Source organism: Hemitrygon akajei, chromosome 6, assembly GCF_048418815.1.
Source record: "Hemitrygon akajei chromosome 6, sHemAka1.3, whole genome shotgun sequence".
NCBI lineage: Eukaryota > Metazoa > Chordata > Chondrichthyes > Myliobatiformes > Dasyatidae > Hemitrygon > Hemitrygon akajei.
In genome coordinates this window covers 116,736,301-116,754,729 of record NC_133129.1, presented here as the reverse complement: position 1 = coordinate 116,754,729, position 18,429 = coordinate 116,736,301, and the positions used below count along the sequence as shown (strand labels likewise).

The 18,429-nt window shown below is 54.6% G+C and overlaps 1 protein-coding gene across 1 annotated transcript in view; it reads left to right on the top strand.

Annotated features, from left to right (window-relative positions):
* Window positions 1-372: 372 nt before the first annotated feature.
* The window catches only part of rapsn (receptor-associated protein of the synapse, 43kD), a 52,494-nt gene continuing 34,437 nt past the window's right edge, over window positions 373-18,429 (top strand). Inside the window, exon 1 of the mRNA XM_073049108.1 lies at window positions 373-1,253. Within this exon, the coding sequence (XP_072905209.1) occupies window positions 558-1,253 (696 nt within the window). The 5' untranslated portion in view covers window positions 373-557. The remainder of the gene's footprint in view (window positions 1,254-18,429) is intronic.

Here is an 18,429-nt window from a genome sequence, read left to right as displayed (position 1 = left end):
CAAAATGCAGGGCCTGAGCCCAGCTTCCAACAGACCGCACCTCCAACACCTGCAGCTGTATTAGACTTGGGTTCCCACGGGGACCATGTGCATTCCATGGGTCAGAGGATGGAATGAGCAGTTGTTCCTCCAGGGAGATTTGAACAGGTCTCCGGCTCTCCCGCAGTCACAGCGCGTTTAAACTGTTCCCACCTGCCAACATCACCCGGGCTCGAGTCTGAAAGGTGAAGAGCGGGGGCTTGGTTCCTTGGAGGAGGATCACTTGGTGAGGTGGAGCCCAGGAGGTCATTCGGGGAGCGAAGGAGTCGCTGTGTGAATGGGAGGGAGGTTCTGCCCATTTCCTGCCGCTCTGACAGACTGACAGCGCTGCCTGCACCCTCACCGCTGCCCGGCGATGGACGTGGGCAGCTGCAGCCCGGGATCGCCTCTCTCCCCTCCCCTACCCCCGAGCCAGCAGCCGATCCCTTTCCGGCGACATTCGCCCTGCGCTGCCCCTCAGAGGCCGGCGTGTCGCCGCCGCGGACCGGGCAGTGCCGTGTCGCCCCCGCCCGCAGCCCATGGCCATGGGCCAGGACCAGACCAAGCAGCAGATCGAGAAGGGCCTGCGCCTCTACCAGTCCAATGACACATCCCGGGCGCTGGACGTGTGGAACCAGGTGCTGCTGAAGAGCACCGACCTGGCGGGGCGGTTTCGGGTTCTGGGCTGCCTCATCACGGCGCACTCGGAGATGGGCCGGTACGGCGACATGCTGAGGCTGGCATTGGCGCAGACCGAGGCCGCCCGCCAGCTCGGCGCCCCGGACTACGTTACCGAGTCCTACCTCAACCTGGCCCGCAGCAACGAGAAGCTGTGCGAGTTCGCCAAGACCGTGTCCTACTGCCGGACCTGCCTGAGCACGCAGGGCGGCCGGCTGGGCCTGCAGCTCAACGGGCAGGTCTGCCTCAGCATGGGCAACGCCTTCCTGGGCCTCAGCGCCTTCCAGAAGGCGCTCGAGTGCTTCGAGAAGGCGCTGCGCTACGCGCACGGCAACGACGACAAGATGCTGGAGTGCCGCGTCTGCTGCAGTCTCGGCGGATTCTACGTGCAGCTCAAGGACTACGAGAAGGCGCTCTTTTTCCCCTGCAAGGCGGCTGAGCTGGTGGCCGACTACGGCAAAGGCTGGAGCCTCAAGTACCGCGCGATGAGCCAGTACCACATGGCTGCTGCCTACCGCAAACTCGGCCGCCTCGACGACGCCATGGACTGCTGCGAGGTAAGCGGGGAGGAGAGCAGAGAGGTGGGGTTGGGTGGGGTGAGGGATCCCACACAGCGGTAAGTGGGGAGGACAGAGGTGGGACGGGTTGGTGAGGGATGGAAGGGGATCCCACAGAGCCAGTAAGTGGGGAGGACAGAGGTGGGACGGGTTGGTGAGGGATGGGAGGGGATCCCACACAGCCAGTAAGTGGGGAGGACAGAGGTGGGACGGGTTGGTGAGGGATGGAAGGGGATCCCACACAACCAGTAAGTGGGGAGGAGAGAGGTGGGACGGGTTGGTGAGGGATGGAAGGGGATCCCACACAGCCAGTAAGTGGGGAGGACAGAGGTGGGACGGGTTGGTGAGGGATGGAAGGGGATCCCACACAACCAGTAAGTGGGGAGGAGAGAGGTGGGACGGGTTGGTGAGGGATGGAAGGGGATCCCACACAGCCGGTAAGTGGGGAGGAGAGAGGTGGGACGGGTTGGTGAGGGATGGAAGGGGATCCCACACAGCCGGTAAGTGGGGAGGACAGAGGTGGGACGGGTTGGTGAGGGATGGAAGGGGATCCCACGCAGCCGGTAAGTGGGGAGGACAGAGGTGGGACGGGTTGGTGAGGGATGGAAGGGGATCCCACACAGCCGGTAAGTGGGGAGGACAGAGGTGGGACGGGTTGGTGAGGGATGGAAGGGGATCTCACACAGCCGGTAAGTGGGGAGGACAGAGGTGGAACGGGTTGGTGAGGGATGGAAGGGGATCTCACACAGCCGGTAAGTGGGGAGGACAGAGGTGGAACGGGTTGGTGAGGGATGGAAGGGGATCCCACACAGCCGGTAAGTGGGGAGGACAGAGGTGGAACGGGTTGGTGAGGGATGGAAGGGGATCCCACACAGCCGGTAAGTAGGGAGGACAGAGGTGGGACGGGTTGGTGAGGGATGGGAGGGGATCCCACACAGCCAGTAAGTAGGAAGGACAGAGGTGGGACGGGTTGGTGAGGGATGGAAGGGGATCCCACACAGCCGGTAAGTGGGGAGGAGAGAGGTGGGACGGGTTGGTGAGGGATGGAAGGGGATCCCACACAGCCGGTAAGTGGGGAGGACAGAGGTGGGACGGGTTGGTGAGGGATGGAAGGGGATCTCACACAGCCGGTAAGTGGGGAGGACAGAGGTGGAACGGGTTGGTGAGGGATGGAAGGGGATCTCACACAGCCGGTAAGTGGGGAGGACAGAGGTGGAACGGGTTGGTGAGGGATGGAAGGGGATCCCACACAGCCGGTAAGTGGGGAGGACAGAGGTGGAACGGGTTGGTGAGGGATGGAAGGGGATCCCACACAGCCGGTAAGTAGGGAGGACAGAGGTGGGACGGGTTGGTGAGGGATGGGAGGGGATCCCACACAGCCAGTAAGTAGGAAGGACAGAGGTGGGACGGGTTGGTGAGGGATGGAAGGGGATCCCACACAGCCGGTAAGTGGGGAGGAGAGAGGTGGGACGGGTTGGTGAGGGATGGGAGGGGATCCCACACAGCCGGTAAGTGGGGAGGAGAGAGGTGGGACGGGTTGGTGAGGGATGGGAGGGGATCCCACACAGCCGGTAAGTGGGGAGGAGAGAGGTGGGACGGGTTGGTGAGGGATGGAAGGGGATCCCACACAGCGGTAAGTGGGGAGGAGAGAGGTGGGACGGGTTGGTGAGGGATGGAAGGGGATCCCACACAGCCGGTAAGTGGGGAGGAGAGAGGTGGGACGGGTTGGTGAGGGATGGAAGGGGATCCCACACAGCGGTAAGTGGGGAGGAGAGAGGTGGGACGGGTTGGTGAGGGATGGAAGGGGATCTCACACAGCCGGTAAGTGGGGAGGACAGAGGTGGGACGGGTTGGTGAGGGATGGAAGGGGATCCCACACAGCCGGTAAGTGGGGAGGACAGAGGTGGGACGGGTTGGTGAGGGATGGGAGGGGATCCCACACAGCCAGTAAGTAGGAAGGACAGAGGTGGGACGGGTTGGTGAGGGATGGAAGGGGATCCCACACAGCCGGTAAGTGGGGAGGAGAGAGGTGGGACGGGTTGGTGAGGGATGGGAGGGGATCCCACACAGCCGGTAAGTGGGGAGGAGAGAGGTGGGACGGGTTGGTGAGGGATGGGAGGGGATCCCACACAGCCGGTAAGTGGGGAGGAGAGAGGTGGGACGGGTTGGTGAGGGATGGAAGGGGATCCCACACAGCGGTAAGTGGGGAGGAGAGAGGTGGGACGGGTTGGTGAGGGATGGAAGGGGATCCCACACAGCCGGTAAGTGGGGAGGACAGAGGTGGGACGGGTTGGTGAGGGATGGAAGGGGATCCCACACAGCGGTAAGTGGGGAGGAGAGAGGTGGGACGGGTTGGTGAGGGATGGAAGGGGATCTCACACAGCCGGTAAGTGGGGAGGACAGAGGTGGGACGGGTTGGTGAGGGATGGAAGGGGATCCCACACAGCCGGTAAGTGGGGAGGACAGAGGTGGGACGGGTTGGTGAGGGATGGAAGGGGATCCCACACAGCCGGTAAGTGGGGAGGAGAGAGGTGGGACGGGTTGGTGAGGGATGGAAGGGGATCCCACACAGCCGGTAAGTGGGGAGGAGAGAGGTGGGACGGGTTGGTGAGGGATGGAAGGGGATCCCACGCAGCCGGTAAGTGGGGAGGACAGAGGTGGGACGGGTTGGTGAGGGATGGAAGGGGATCCCACACAGCCGGTAAGTGGGGAGGACAGAGGTGGGACGGGTTGGTGAGGGATGGAAGGGGATCCCACACAGCCGGTAAGTGGGGAGGACAGAGGTGGGACGGGTTGGTGAGGGATGGAAGGGGATCCCACGCAGCCGGTAAGTGGGGAGGAGAGAGGTGGGACGGGTTGGTGAGGGATGGAAGGGGATCCCACGCAGCCGGTAAGTGGGGAGGAGAGAGGTGGGACGGGTTGGTGAGGGATGGAAGGGGATCCCACGCAGCCGGTAAGTGGGGAGGACAGAGGTGGGACGGGTTGGTGAGGGATGGAAGGGGATCCCACACAGCGGTAAGTGGGGAGGAGAGAGGTGGGACGGGTTGGTGAGGGATGGAAGGGGATCCCACGCAGCCGGTAAGTGGGGAGGAGAGAGGTGGGACGGGTTGGTGAGGGATGGAAGGGGATCCCACACAGCCGGTAAGTGGGGAGGACAGAGGTGGGACGGGTTGGTGAGGGATGGAAGGGGATCCCACACAGCCGGTAAGTGGGGAGGAGAGAGGTGGGACGGGTTGGTGAGGGATGGAAGGGGATCCCACGCAGCCGGTAAGTGGGGAGGACAGAGGTGGGACGGGTTGGTGAGGGATGGAAGGGGGTCCCACACAGCCGGTAAGTGGGGAGGACAGAGGTGGGACGGGTTGGTGAGGGATGGAAGGGGATCTCACACAGCCGGTAAGTGGGGAGGAGAGAGGTGGGACGGGTTGGTGAGGGATGGAAGGGGATCCCACGCAGCCGGTAAGTGGGGAGGACAGAGGTGGGACGGGTTGGTGAGGGATGGAAGGGGGTCCCACACAGCCGGTAAGTGGGGAGGACAGAGGTGGGACGGGTTGGTGAGGGATGGAAGGGGATCTCACACAGCCGGTAAGTGGGGAGGACAGAGGTGGGACGGGTTGGTGAGGGATGGAAGGGGATCCCACACAGCCGGTAAGTGGGGAGGACAGAGGTGGGACGGGTTGGTGAGGGATGGAAGGGGATCCCACACAGCGGTAAGTGGGGAGGAGAGAGGTGGGACGGGTTGGTGAGGGATGGAAGGGGATCTCACACAGCCGGTAAGTGGGGAGGACAGAGGTGGGACGGGTTGGTGAGGGATGGAAGGGGATCCCACACAGCGGTAAGTGGGGAGGAGAGAGGTGGAACGGGTTGGTGAGGGATGGAAGGGGATCCCACACAGCCGGTAAGTGGGGAGGACAGAGGTGGGACGGGTTGGTGAGGGATGGAAGGGGATCCCACACAGCCGGTAAGTGGGGAGGACAGAGGTGGGACGGGTTGGTGAGGGATGGAAGGGGATCCCACACAGCGGTAAGTGGGGAGGAGAGAGGTGGAACGGGTTGGTGAGGGATGGAAGGGGATCCCACACAGCTGGTAAGTGGGGAGGACAGAGGTGGGACGGGTTGGTGAGGGATGGAAGGGGATCCCACACAGCGGTAAGTGGGGAGGAGAGAGGTGGAACGGGTTGGTGAGGGATGGAAGGGGATCCCACGCAGCCGGTAAGTGGGGAGGACAGAGGTGGGACGGGTTGGTGAGGGATGGAAGGGGATCCCACACAGCCGGTAAGTGGGGAGGACAGAGGTGGAACGGGTTGGTGAGGGATGGAAGGGGATCCCACACAGCTGGTAAGTGGCGTGTGGACGCCAGCTGCTTGGACATTGGGGCTGGCTGCCATGCCACTCAGGGACGGGCTTGTTTCTACACATGGCTCTCAGAGCCTAATACAGTGCAGTCCTTCACGTTTCTGCACCCACACCCAACATCCACACCCCATCTCAACACCCATGCTACACCCAACAACTGCTCGGTCCAGCATCCCCACACTGTCATCCCTATACCCAGGGCAAGTGCGACCAAACTATACATTCACACATTATCTTTATACATATCAGGGCTGTATGTTAATGGACACGCATCAACCTTTGTGTGAAAATACCTAGCGGAAGTGGAATTGTAAAACTGCCCAGAATGGTTTTAGAGCTAGTATATAGACACTCCAGTAGGAGGAGGGCAGTACTCGCAGAGAGTTGATGTCAGTAGGAATACAATTCAGAGGTAATGACTAACTCTGTGAAGATCCTAATTCAAGGAAGACCAATTTCAAGAGAGCAAAGCAGTTTCAAGACCTGGCTAAAGTTGATGGGGAACAGCTGATTACCCAGAAGACTATTTCTGCTGATGGGAATCATTTAAAAATGAAATAATGGGAGCTCAGGGCCAACTAGTCCTCATAGAGTGAAGTTCCGTGGAACATAACGTGTTGAGGGAGATCAGGTATAGAGAACTGAAATCAAGGGAAGTTTCCAGGTGTGTTAAGGAAGTAGGAGGGCAAAGAGAGGGCATGGAATATCACTGGTGAACAAGATTCAGGCAGAGCACTTTATGTGTATATTGTAGGATAAAAGAGAGTAGCCAAAGAAAGAGTGGGGCTTGTTAGTGACCCAAATGTTTTGTGGGATTGTCTGGTGGAATTGTGCTGCTGGGACTTCCCATGGCGGTGTACTGGTGCTGGGATTGTCTGAAGCTGTGCTGCTGGGACTTTCCATGGCGGTGTACTGGTGCTGGGATTGTCTGAAGCTGTGCTGCTGGGACTTTCCATGGCGGTGTACTGGTGCTGGGATTGTCTGAAGCTGTGCTGCTGGGACTTTCCATGGTGGTGTACTGGTGCTGGGATTGTCTGAAGCTGTGCTGCTGGGACTTTCCATGGCGGTGTACTGGTGCTGGGATTGTCTGAAGCTGTGCTGCTGGGACTTTCCATGGCGGTGTACTGGTGCTGGGATTGTCTGAAGCTGTGCTGCTGGGACTTTCCATGGCGGTGTACTGGTGCTGGGATTGTCTGAAGCTGTGCTGCTGGGACTTTCCATGGCGGTGTACTGGTGCTGGGATTGTCTGAAGCTGTGCTGCTGGGACTTCCCATGGCGGTGTACTGGTGCTGGGATTGTCTGAAGCTGTGCTGCCGGGACTTTCCATGGCGGTGTACTGGTGCTGGGATTGTCTGATGCTGTGCTGCTGGGACTTTCCATGGCGGTGTACTGGTGCTGGGATTGTCTGGTGGAATTGTGCTGCTGGGACTTTCCATGGCGGTGTACTGGTGCTGGGATTGTCTGGTGGAATTGTGCTGCTGGGACTTTCCATGGCGGTGTACTGGTGCTGGGATTGTCTGGTGGAATTGTGCTGCTGGGACTTTCCATGGCGGTGTACTGGTGCTGGGATTGTCTGGTGGAATTGTGCTGCTGGGACTTTCCATGGCGGTGTACTAGTGCTGGGATTGTCTGGTGGAATTGTGCTGCTGGGACTTTCCATGGCGGTGTACTGGTGCTGGGATTGTCTGAAGCTGTGCTGCTGGGACTTTCCATGGCAGTGTACTAGTGCTGGGATTGTCTGGTGGAATTGTGCTGCTGGGACTTTCCATGGCAGTGTACTGGTGCTGGGATTGTCTGAAGCTGTGCTGCTGGGACTTTCCATGGCGGTGTACTGGTGCTGGGATTGTCTGAAGCTGTGCTGCTGGGACTTTCCATGGCGGTGTACTGGTGCTGGGATTGTCTGAAGCTGTGCTGCTGGGACTTTCCATGGCGGTGTACTAGTGCTGGGATTGTCTGGTGGAATTGTGCTGCTGGGACTTTCCATGGCGGTGTACTGGTGCTGGGATTGTCTGAAGCTGTGCTGCTGGGACTTTCCATGGCGGTGTACTGGTGCTGGGATTGTCTGGTGGAATTGTGCTGCTGGGACTTTCCATGGCGGTGTACTGATGCTGGGATTGTCTGAAGCTGTGCTGCTGGGACTTTCCATGGCGGTGTACTGGTGCTGGGATTGTCTGGTGGAATTGTGCTGCTGGGACTTTCCATGGCGGTGTACTGGTGCTGGGATTGTCTTGTGGAATTGTGCTGCTGGGACTTTCCATGGCGGTGTACTGGTGCTGGGATTGTCTGGTGGAATTGTGCTGCTGGGACTTTCCATGGCGGTGTACTGATGCTGGGATTGTCTGAAGCTGTGCTGCTGGGACATTCCATGGCGGTGTACTGGTGCTGGGATTGTCTGGTGGAATTGTGCTGCTGGGACTTTCCATGGCGGTGTACTGGTGCTGGGATTGTCTGGTGGAATTGTGCTGCTGGGACTTTCCATGGCGGTGTACTGGTGCTGGGATTGTCTGGTGGAATTGTGCTGCTGGGACTTTCCATGGCGGTGTACTGGTGCTGGGATTGTCTGGTGGAATTGTGCTGCTGGGACTTTCCATGGCGGTGTACTGGTGCTGGGATTGTCTGGTGGAATTGTGCTGCTGGGACTTTCCATGGCGGTGTACTAGTGCTGGGATTGTCTGGTGGAATTGTGCTGCTGGGACTTTCCATGGCGGTGTACTGGTGCTGGGATTGTCTGAAGCTGTGCTGCTGGGACTTTCCATGGCGGTGTACTAGTGCTGGGATTGTCTGGTGGAATTGTGCTGCTGGGACTTTCCATGGCGGTGTACTGATGCTGGGATTGTCTGAAGCTGTGCTGCTGGGACTTTCCATGGCGGTGTACTGGTGCTGGGATTGTCTGGTGGAATTGTGCTGCTGGGACTTTCCATGGCGGTGTACTGGTGCTGGGATTGTCTGGTGGAATTGTGCTGCTGGGACTTTCCATGGCGGTGTACTGGTGCTGGGATTGTCTGGTGGAATTGTGCTGCTGGGACTTTCCATGGCGGTGTACTGGTGCTGGGATTGTCTGGTGGAATTGTGCTGCTGGGACTTTCCATGGCGGTGTACTAGTGCTGGGATTGTCTGGTGGAATTGTGCTGCTGGGACTTTCCATGGCGGTGTACTGGTGCTGGGATTGTCTGAAGCTGTGCTGCTGGGACTTTCCATGGCGGTGTACTAGTGCTGGGATTGTCTGGTGGAATTGTGCTGCTGGGACTTTCCATGGCGGTGTACTGATGCTGGGATTGTCTGAAGCTGTGCTGCTGGGACTTTCCATGGCGGTGTACTGGTGCTGGGATTGTCTGGTGGAATTGTGCTGCTGGGACTTTCCATGGCGGTGTACTGGTGCTGGGATTGTCTGGTGGAATTGTGCTGCTGGGACTTTCCATGGCGGTGTACTGGTGCTGGGATTGTCTGGTGGAATTGTGCTGCTGGGACTTTCCATGGCGGTGTACTGGTGCTGGGATTGTCTGGTGGAATTGTGCTGCTGGGACTTTCCATGGCGGTGTACTAGTGCTGGGATTGTCTGGTGGAATTGTGCTGCTGGGACTTTCCATGGCGGTGTACTGGTGCTGGGATTGTCTGAAGCTGTGCTGCTGGGACTTTCCATGGCGGTGTACTAGTGCTGGGATTGTCTGGTGGAATTGTGCTGCTGGGACTTTCCATGGCAGTGTACTGGTGCTGGGATTGTCTGAAGCTGTGCTGCTGGGACTTTCCATGGCGGTGTACTGGTGCTGGGATTGTCTGAAGCTGTGCTGCTGGGACTTTCCATGGCGGTGTACTAGTGCTGGGATTGTCTGGTGGAATTGTGCTGCTGGGACTTTCCATGGCGGTGTACTGGTGCTGGGATTGTCTGAAGCTGTGCTGCTGGGACTTTCCATGGCGGTGTACTGGTGCTGGGATTGTCTGAAGCTGTGCTGCTGGGACTTTCCATGGCGGTGTACTGGTGCTGGGATTGTCTGGTGGAATTGTGCTGCTGGGACTTTCCATGGCGGTGTACTGGTGCTGGGATTGTCTGGTGGAATTGTGCTGCTGGGACTTTCCATGGCGGTGTACTGGTGCTGGGATTGTCTGGTGGAATTGTGCTGCTGGGACTTTCCATTGCGGTGTACTAGTGCTGGGATTGTCTGGTGGAATTGTGCTGCTGGGACTTTCCATGGCGGTGTACTGGTGCTGGGATTGTCTGAAGCTGTGCTGCTGGGACTTTCCATGGCGGTGTACTAGTGCTGGGATTGTCTGGTGGAATTGTGCTGCTGGGACTTTCCATGGCAGTGTACTGGTGCTGGGATTGTCTGAAGCTGTGCTGCTGGGACTTTCCATGGCGGTGTACTGGTGCTGGGATTGTCTGAAGCTGTGCTGCTGGGACTTTCCATGGCGGTGTACTGGTGCTGGGATTGTCTGAAGCTGTGCTGCTGGGACTTTCCATGGCGGTGTACTGGTGCTGGGATTGTCTGGTGGAATTGTGCTGCTGGGACTTTCCATGGCGGTGTACTAGTGCTGGGATTGTCTGGTGGAATTGTGCTGCTGGGACTTTCCATGGCGGTGTACTGGTGCTGGGATTGTCTGGTGGAATTGTGCTGCTGGGACTTTCCATGGCGGTGTACTAGTGCTGGGATTGTCTGGTGGAATTGTGCTGCTGGGACTTTCCATGGCGGTGTACTGGTGCTGGGATTGTCTGAAGCTGTGCTGCTGGGACTTTCCATGGCGGTGTACTGGTGCTGGGATTGTCTGAAGCTGTGCTGCTGGGACTTTCCATGGCGGTGTACTAGTGCTGGGATTGTCTGGTGGAATTGTGCTGCTGGGACTTTCCATGGCGGTGTACTGGTGCTGGGATTGTCTGAAGCTGTGCTGCTGGGACTTTCCATGGCGGTGTACTGGTGCTGGGATTGTCTGGTGGAATTGTGCTGCTGGGACTTTCCATGGCGGTGTACTGGTGCTGGGATTGTCTTGTGGAATTGTGCTGCTGGGACTTTCCATGGCGGTGTACTGGTGCTGGGATTGTCTGGTGGAATTGTGCTGCTGGGACTTTCCATGGCGGTGTACTGATGCTGGGATTGTCTGAAGCTGTGCTGCTGGGACTTTCCATGGCGGTGTACTGGTGCTGGGATTGTCTGGTGGAATTGTGCTGCTGGGACTTTCCATGGCGGTGTACTGGTGCTGGGATTGTCTGGTGGAATTGTGCTGCTGGGACTTTCCATGGCGGTGTACTGGTGCTGGGATTGTCTGGTGGAATTGTGCTGCTGGGACTTTCCATGGCGGTGTACTGGTGCTGGGATTGTCTGAAGCTGTGCTGCTGGGACTTTCCATGGCGGTGTACTGGTGCTGGGATTGTCTGGTGGAATTGTGCTGCTGGGACTTTCCATGGCGGTGTACTGATGCTGGGATTGTCTGAAGCTGTGCTGCTGGGACTTTCCATGGCGGTGTACTGGTGCTGGGATTGTCTGGTGGAATTGTGCTGCTGGGACTTTCCATGGCGGTGTACTGGTGCTGGGATTGTCTTGTGGAATTGTGCTGCTGGGACTTTCCATGGCGGTGTACTGGTGCTGGGATTGTCTGGTGGAATTGTGCTGCTGGGACTTTCCATGGCGGTGTACTGATGCTGGGATTGTCTGAAGCTGTGCTGCTGGGACATTCCATGGCGGTGTACTGGTGCTGGGATTGTCTGGTGGAATTGTGCTGCTGGGACTTTCCATGGCGGTGTACTGGTGCTGGGATTGTCTGGTGGAATTGTGCTGCTGGGACTTTCCATGGCGGTGTACTGGTGCTGGGATTGTCTGGTGGAATTGTGCTGCTGGGACTTTCCATGGCGGTGTACTGGTGCTGGGATTGTCTGGTGGAATTGTGCTGCTGGGACTTTCCATGGCGGTGTACTGGTGCTGGGATTGTCTGGTGGAATTGTGCTGCTGGGACTTTCCATGGCGGTGTACTAGTGCTGGGATTGTCTGGTGGAATTGTGCTGCTGGGACTTTCCATGGCGGTGTACTGGTGCTGGGATTGTCTGAAGCTGTGCTGCTGGGACTTTCCATGGCGGTGTACTAGTGCTGGGATTGTCTGGTGGAATTGTGCTGCTGGGACTTTCCATGGCGGTGTACTGATGCTGGGATTGTCTGAAGCTGTGCTGCTGGGACTTTCCATGGCGGTGTACTGGTGCTGGGATTGTCTGGTGGAATTGTGCTGCTGGGACTTTCCATGGCGGTGTACTGGTGCTGGGATTGTCTGGTGGAATTGTGCTGCTGGGACTTTCCATGGCGGTGTACTGGTGCTGGGATTGTCTGGTGGAATTGTGCTGCTGGGACTTTCCATGGCGGTGTACTGGTGCTGGGATTGTCTGGTGGAATTGTGCTGCTGGGACTTTCCATGGCGGTGTACTAGTGCTGGGATTGTCTGGTGGAATTGTGCTGCTGGGACTTTCCATGGCGGTGTACTGGTGCTGGGATTGTCTGAAGCTGTGCTGCTGGGACTTTCCATGGCGGTGTACTAGTGCTGGGATTGTCTGGTGGAATTGTGCTGCTGGGACTTTCCATGGCGGTGTACTGATGCTGGGATTGTCTGAAGCTGTGCTGCTGGGACTTTCCATGGCGGTGTACTGGTGCTGGGATTGTCTGGTGGAATTGTGCTGCTGGGACTTTCCATGGCGGTGTACTGGTGCTGGGATTGTCTGGTGGAATTGTGCTGCTGGGACTTTCCATGGCGGTGTACTGGTGCTGGGATTGTCTGGTGGAATTGTGCTGCTGGGACTTTCCATGGCGGTGTACTGGTGCTGGGATTGTCTGGTGGAATTGTGCTGCTGGGACTTTCCATGGCGGTGTACTAGTGCTGGGATTGTCTGGTGGAATTGTGCTGCTGGGACTTTCCATGGCGGTGTACTGGTGCTGGGATTGTCTGAAGCTGTGCTGCTGGGACTTTCCATGGCGGTGTACTAGTGCTGGGATTGTCTGGTGGAATTGTGCTGCTGGGACTTTCCATGGCAGTGTACTGGTGCTGGGATTGTCTGAAGCTGTGCTGCTGGGACTTTCCATGGCGGTGTACTGGTGCTGGGATTGTCTGAAGCTGTGCTGCTGGGACTTTCCATGGCGGTGTACTAGTGCTGGGATTGTCTGGTGGAATTGTGCTGCTGGGACTTTCCATGGCGGTGTACTGGTGCTGGGATTGTCTGAAGCTGTGCTGCTGGGACTTTCCATGGCGGTGTACTGGTGCTGGGATTGTCTGAAGCTGTGCTGCTGGGACTTTCCATGGCGGTGTACTGGTGCTGGGATTGTCTGGTGGAATTGTGCTGCTGGGACTTTCCATGGCGGTGTACTGGTGCTGGGATTGTCTGGTGGAATTGTGCTGCTGGGACTTTCCATGGCGGTGTACTGGTGCTGGGATTGTCTGGTGGAATTGTGCTGCTGGGACTTTCCATTGCGGTGTACTAGTGCTGGGATTGTCTGGTGGAATTGTGCTGCTGGGACTTTCCATGGCGGTGTACTGGTGCTGGGATTGTCTGAAGCTGTGCTGCTGGGACTTTCCATGGCGGTGTACTAGTGCTGGGATTGTCTGGTGGAATTGTGCTGCTGGGACTTTCCATGGCAGTGTACTGGTGCTGGGATTGTCTGAAGCTGTGCTGCTGGGACTTTCCATGGCGGTGTACTGGTGCTGGGATTGTCTGAAGCTGTGCTGCTGGGACTTTCCATGGCGGTGTACTGGTGCTGGGATTGTCTGAAGCTGTGCTGCTGGGACTTTCCATGGCGGTGTACTGGTGCTGGGATTGTCTGGTGGAATTGTGCTGCTGGGACTTTCCATGGCGGTGTACTAGTGCTGGGATTGTCTGGTGGAATTGTGCTGCTGGGACTTTCCATGGCGGTGTACTGGTGCTGGGATTGTCTGGTGGAATTGTGCTGCTGGGACTTTCCATGGCGGTGTACTAGTGCTGGGATTGTCTGGTGGAATTGTGCTGCTGGGACTTTCCATGGCGGTGTACTGGTGCTGGGATTGTCTGAAGCTGTGCTGCTGGGACTTTCCATGGCGGTGTACTGGTGCTGGGATTGTCTGAAGCTGTGCTGCTGGGACTTTCCATGGCGGTGTACTAGTGCTGGGATTGTCTGGTGGAATTGTGCTGCTGGGACTTTCCATGGCGGTGTACTGGTGCTGGGATTGTCTGAAGCTGTGCTGCTGGGACTTTCCATGGCGGTGTACTGGTGCTGGGATTGTCTGGTGGAATTGTGCTGCTGGGACTTTCCATGGCGGTGTACTGGTGCTGGGATTGTCTTGTGGAATTGTGCTGCTGGGACTTTCCATGGCGGTGTACTGGTGCTGGGATTGTCTGGTGGAATTGTGCTGCTGGGACTTTCCATGGCGGTGTACTGATGCTGGGATTGTCTGAAGCTGTGCTGCTGGGACTTTCCATGGCGGTGTACTGGTGCTGGGATTGTCTGGTGGAATTGTGCTGCTGGGACTTTCCATGGCGGTGTACTGGTGCTGGGATTGTCTGGTGGAATTGTGCTGCTGGGACTTTCCATGGCGGTGTACTGGTGCTGGGATTGTCTGGTGGAATTGTGCTGCTGGGACTTTCCATGGCGGTGTACTGGTGCTGGGATTGTCTGAAGCTGTGCTGCTGGGACTTTCCATGTCAGGGTGGCATGAGCCTTGGATGGGAACCTGGAGGTGATGATCTTCTGTATCTGCTCAGCTTGCCTTGGTCATGGGGGAGGAGGTTTCTCAAGTAGCCTGTGTCAGTAACTGCAATGTATTTTGTAGACGGTGAACACTGCACCCACTGCCTACCAGTACAAGTCGAATGGACTGTCGTGTCCCTGAAGAGACCGAGCTTTCGGAGCTGCCCCCGCCACAGAATGTGCAGAGTGTTCTGCCACACTGCTGACTGTAATTTGTAGATAGAGGGGAGTGACTCACCACAGGAATCCGGCCTCTGATTCACTCTTGTAGCCACATTATTCATGTGCCTGTCCTGATGAATTTCTGGTCAGTGGTGGTGGGCAATCCTATTGAATATCAAGGGGAGGTGGTGAGACTCTCTCCTGTTGGAAATGGCCAATGACCAGCCCTTTCATGATGTGAATGTTACTTGCCTCTAATCAGCATGTGTTTGAATGTTGTCTAGGTGTTGCCAAGTGCAGACGTGGGCTTCTTCAGTTGCTGAGGAATTAGAAATGATGGAAAATAGATAGGGACGTTTCAGAGGGATACAGGCCAAACCCAGGCAAATGGCTTTGGCAACATCCTGGTAGGCATGGATGAATTAGACTGAAGGAGCTGTAACCATGGTGAATAACTCCGACTCTTAAGACTGAGAAATATTCAGTGAATAGTCCCACTCCCGAGTTCATGATGGAAGGAATGCCATTCATGAAGCAGATGAAGATGGGAGGGTCACGAGCACTGCCCTAAGGAACCCAACAACGATGACCTGGGGATGGAGGGTGACCGACCTCCAATAATCTCAACAGGTGTGATCCCAACCATTGCAGTAATTCTTTCTTTTGCCAGTTTTAGTCAGGTTTATAACTATCCCATGTACTCTGAGGTACACAGAAAAACCTTGTTTTGCATGCCATCCATACAGATAGTTTTATCACAACAGTACGTTGAGGTAGTTCAGAGGAAAGCAATACCAGAATGCACACTGCAGTGTAGCAGAGGAAGTGCAGTTCGGTAGACTTAGAGGTGCATGGCCATAACAAGGTAGATTGTGAGATCAAGACTTAACATACTAGGAAACAGTTAAATAGTCATATAATAACAGAATAGAAATTGTCCTTGAACCTCGTGCTACATGCTTTCAGGCTTTTGTATCTCCTGCCATATATAACCATATAAAAATTACAGCATGGAAACAGGCCATCTCGGCCCTTCTAGTCCGTGCCGAACACTTACTCTCACCTAGTCCCACCAACCTGTACTCAGCCCATAACCCTCCATTCCTTTCCTGTCCATATACCTATCCAATTTTGCTTTAAATGACAATACCGAACCTGCCTCTACCACTTCTACTGGAAGCTTATTCCACACAGCTACCACTCTCTGAGTAAAGAAATTCCCCCTCATGTTACCCTTAAACTTTTGCCCCCTAAGTCTCAACTCATGTCCTCTTGTTTGAATCTCCCCTACTCTCAATAGAAAAAGTCTATCCACGTCAACTCTATTTATCCCCCTCATAATTTTAAATACCTCTGTCAAGTCCCCCCCTCAACCTTCTATGCTCCAAAGAATAAAGACCTAACTTGTTCAATATTTTCCTGCAACTTAGGTGCTGAAACCCAGGTAACATTCTAGTAAATCTTCTCTGTACTCTCTCTATTTTGTTGACATCCTTCCTATAATTTGGTGACCAGAACTGTACACAATACTCCAAATTCGGCCTTACCGATGCCTTGTACAATTTTAACATTACATCCCAACTCCTATACTCAATGCTCTGATTTATAAAGGCCAACATACCAAAAGCTTTCTTCACCACCCTATCCACATGAGATTCCATCTTCAGGGAACTATGTACCATTATTCCTAGATCACTCTGTTCTACTGCCCTACCATTTACCATGTATGTCCTATTTTGATTATTCCTACCAAAATGTAGCACCTCACACTTATCAGCATTAAACTCCATCTGCCATCGCTCAGCCCACTCTTCTAACTGGCCTAAATCTCTCTGCAAACTTTGAAAACCTACTTCATTATCCACAACGCCACCTACCTTGGTATCATCTGTATACTTACTAATCCAATCTACCACCCCATCATCCAGATCATTAATGTATATGACAAACAACATTGGACCCAGTACAGATCCCTGAGGCACACCACTAGTCACTGGTCTCCAACCTGACAAACAGTTATCCACCACTACTCTCTGGCATCTCCCATCCAGCCACTGTTGAATCCATTTTACTACTTCAATATTAATACCTAATGATTGAACCTTCCTAACTAACCTTCTGTGCGGAACCTTGTCAAAGGCCTTACTGAAGTCCATATAGACAACATCCACTGCTTTATCCTCGTCATCTTTCCTCTTAACCTCTTCAAAAAATTCAATAGGATTTGTCAAACATGACCTTCCATACACAAATCCATGTTGACTGTTCCTAATCAGACCCTGTCTATTCAGATAATTATATATACCATCTCTAAGAATACTTTCCATTAATTTACCCACCACTGACGTCAAACTGACAGGCCTATAATTGCTAGGTTTACTCTTAGAACCCTTTTTAAACAATGGAACCACATCAGCAATACGCCAATCCTCCGGTACCATCCCCGTTTCTAATGACATTTGAAATATTTCTGTCAGAACCCCTGCTATTTCTACACTGAATTAGTGTAATAGAAATAGTGTAGTGTATTGAAATGCCATTGGGTGGGTGGAGGGAGAAGAGAAAATATCTGGGGTGTGTTGGGTATGTTGGCTGTGAGAAGTGAAGACAGATTCCATGGTTGGGAGAATAGTTTCTGTGCTGAGCAGGTTATGAAAACCAGCTGACAATATTACAGGCAGTCACCTTGCTTTCTCCTCTGAGGTTCAGCTCTTAGGTCAGTGTCTGGGGCTGGGTGGCCCTGGTGAAACCCAAACCAGGCATCAGTGAGCAGATCTCTGCTGAGTGTCATTTGAAAGAAGTGTTAACGATATCTCAACTCATTCTGATGGTGATTGAGAGTCAATCAAATGGACGGTGCTTAGCTGGTTTGGATGTGTCTTGTATATTTAGTGTACAGAATATATCTGTTGCACATGTTGGGGAGATGCCGTGTTATAATTTTACTGGATTTGCTTGGCTGCTCTCAGCCATTTATTGACATCATGTGGAGTGAGTGAAATGGCTAGAGGCTGGATCCCGTGGCAGTGGAGCTGGAGCTCACCATCGTAAAGAAGGGGATGTTTCTGCGGTCTCTTCCTGTTAACCGGGTGTTGTGAACATTGGCCATAAGACATAGGAGCGGAATTAGGCCATTCAGCCCATTGAGTCTGCTCTGCCATTCCATCATGGCTGATTTATTTTCCCTCTCAACCCAATTCTCCGGCCTTCTTCCTGTCATCTTTGGCAGCTTAAATGATCAAGAACATATCAACCTCTACTTTATGACTTGACCTCCACCGGTATCTTTGGCAATGAATTCCACAAATTCACTACCCTCTGGCTAAAAAGATTCCTCCTCTTCTCTGTTCAAAACAGATGTCCCTCTTGTTTGAAGCTGTGGCCTCCGATCCTTGACTCCCTCACTACAGGGAAGATCCTCTTCACATCCACTTTCAATATTTGATAAATTGCAATGAAATCCCTCCTTATTTTTCTAAACTCCAGCAAGTACAGGCCCAGAACCTCATACATTAACCCTTTCATTTTCAGAATCATTGTTGCGAATCTCCTCCGGAGCCTCTCCACGACAGCCTATCTTTTCTTCGATAAGGGGCCCAAAACTGCTCACAATGCTCCAAATGTGATATGACCAATGCCATATAAAGCTTCAATATTACATCCTTGCTCTTATATTCTAGCCCTCTTAAAAAGGAATGCTATCATTGCATTTGCCTTCCTTACCACTGACTCATCCTGCAATTAAAATTTAGGGAATCCTGCAAAAGGAATCTCAAGTCTGTTTGCACCTCAGATCTTTGAATTTTCTTTATGCCGTTACTCCTTCTGCCAAAGTACATGACCATACATTTCCCTACATTATATTCCATCTGCCACTTCTTGGCTCAATCTCCCAATCTCTGTAAGTCCTTCTGCAGTCTACCTGTTTCCTGAGGTCCTCAACACTACCTGCTCCTCTACCAGTTTTGATTTGTCGGT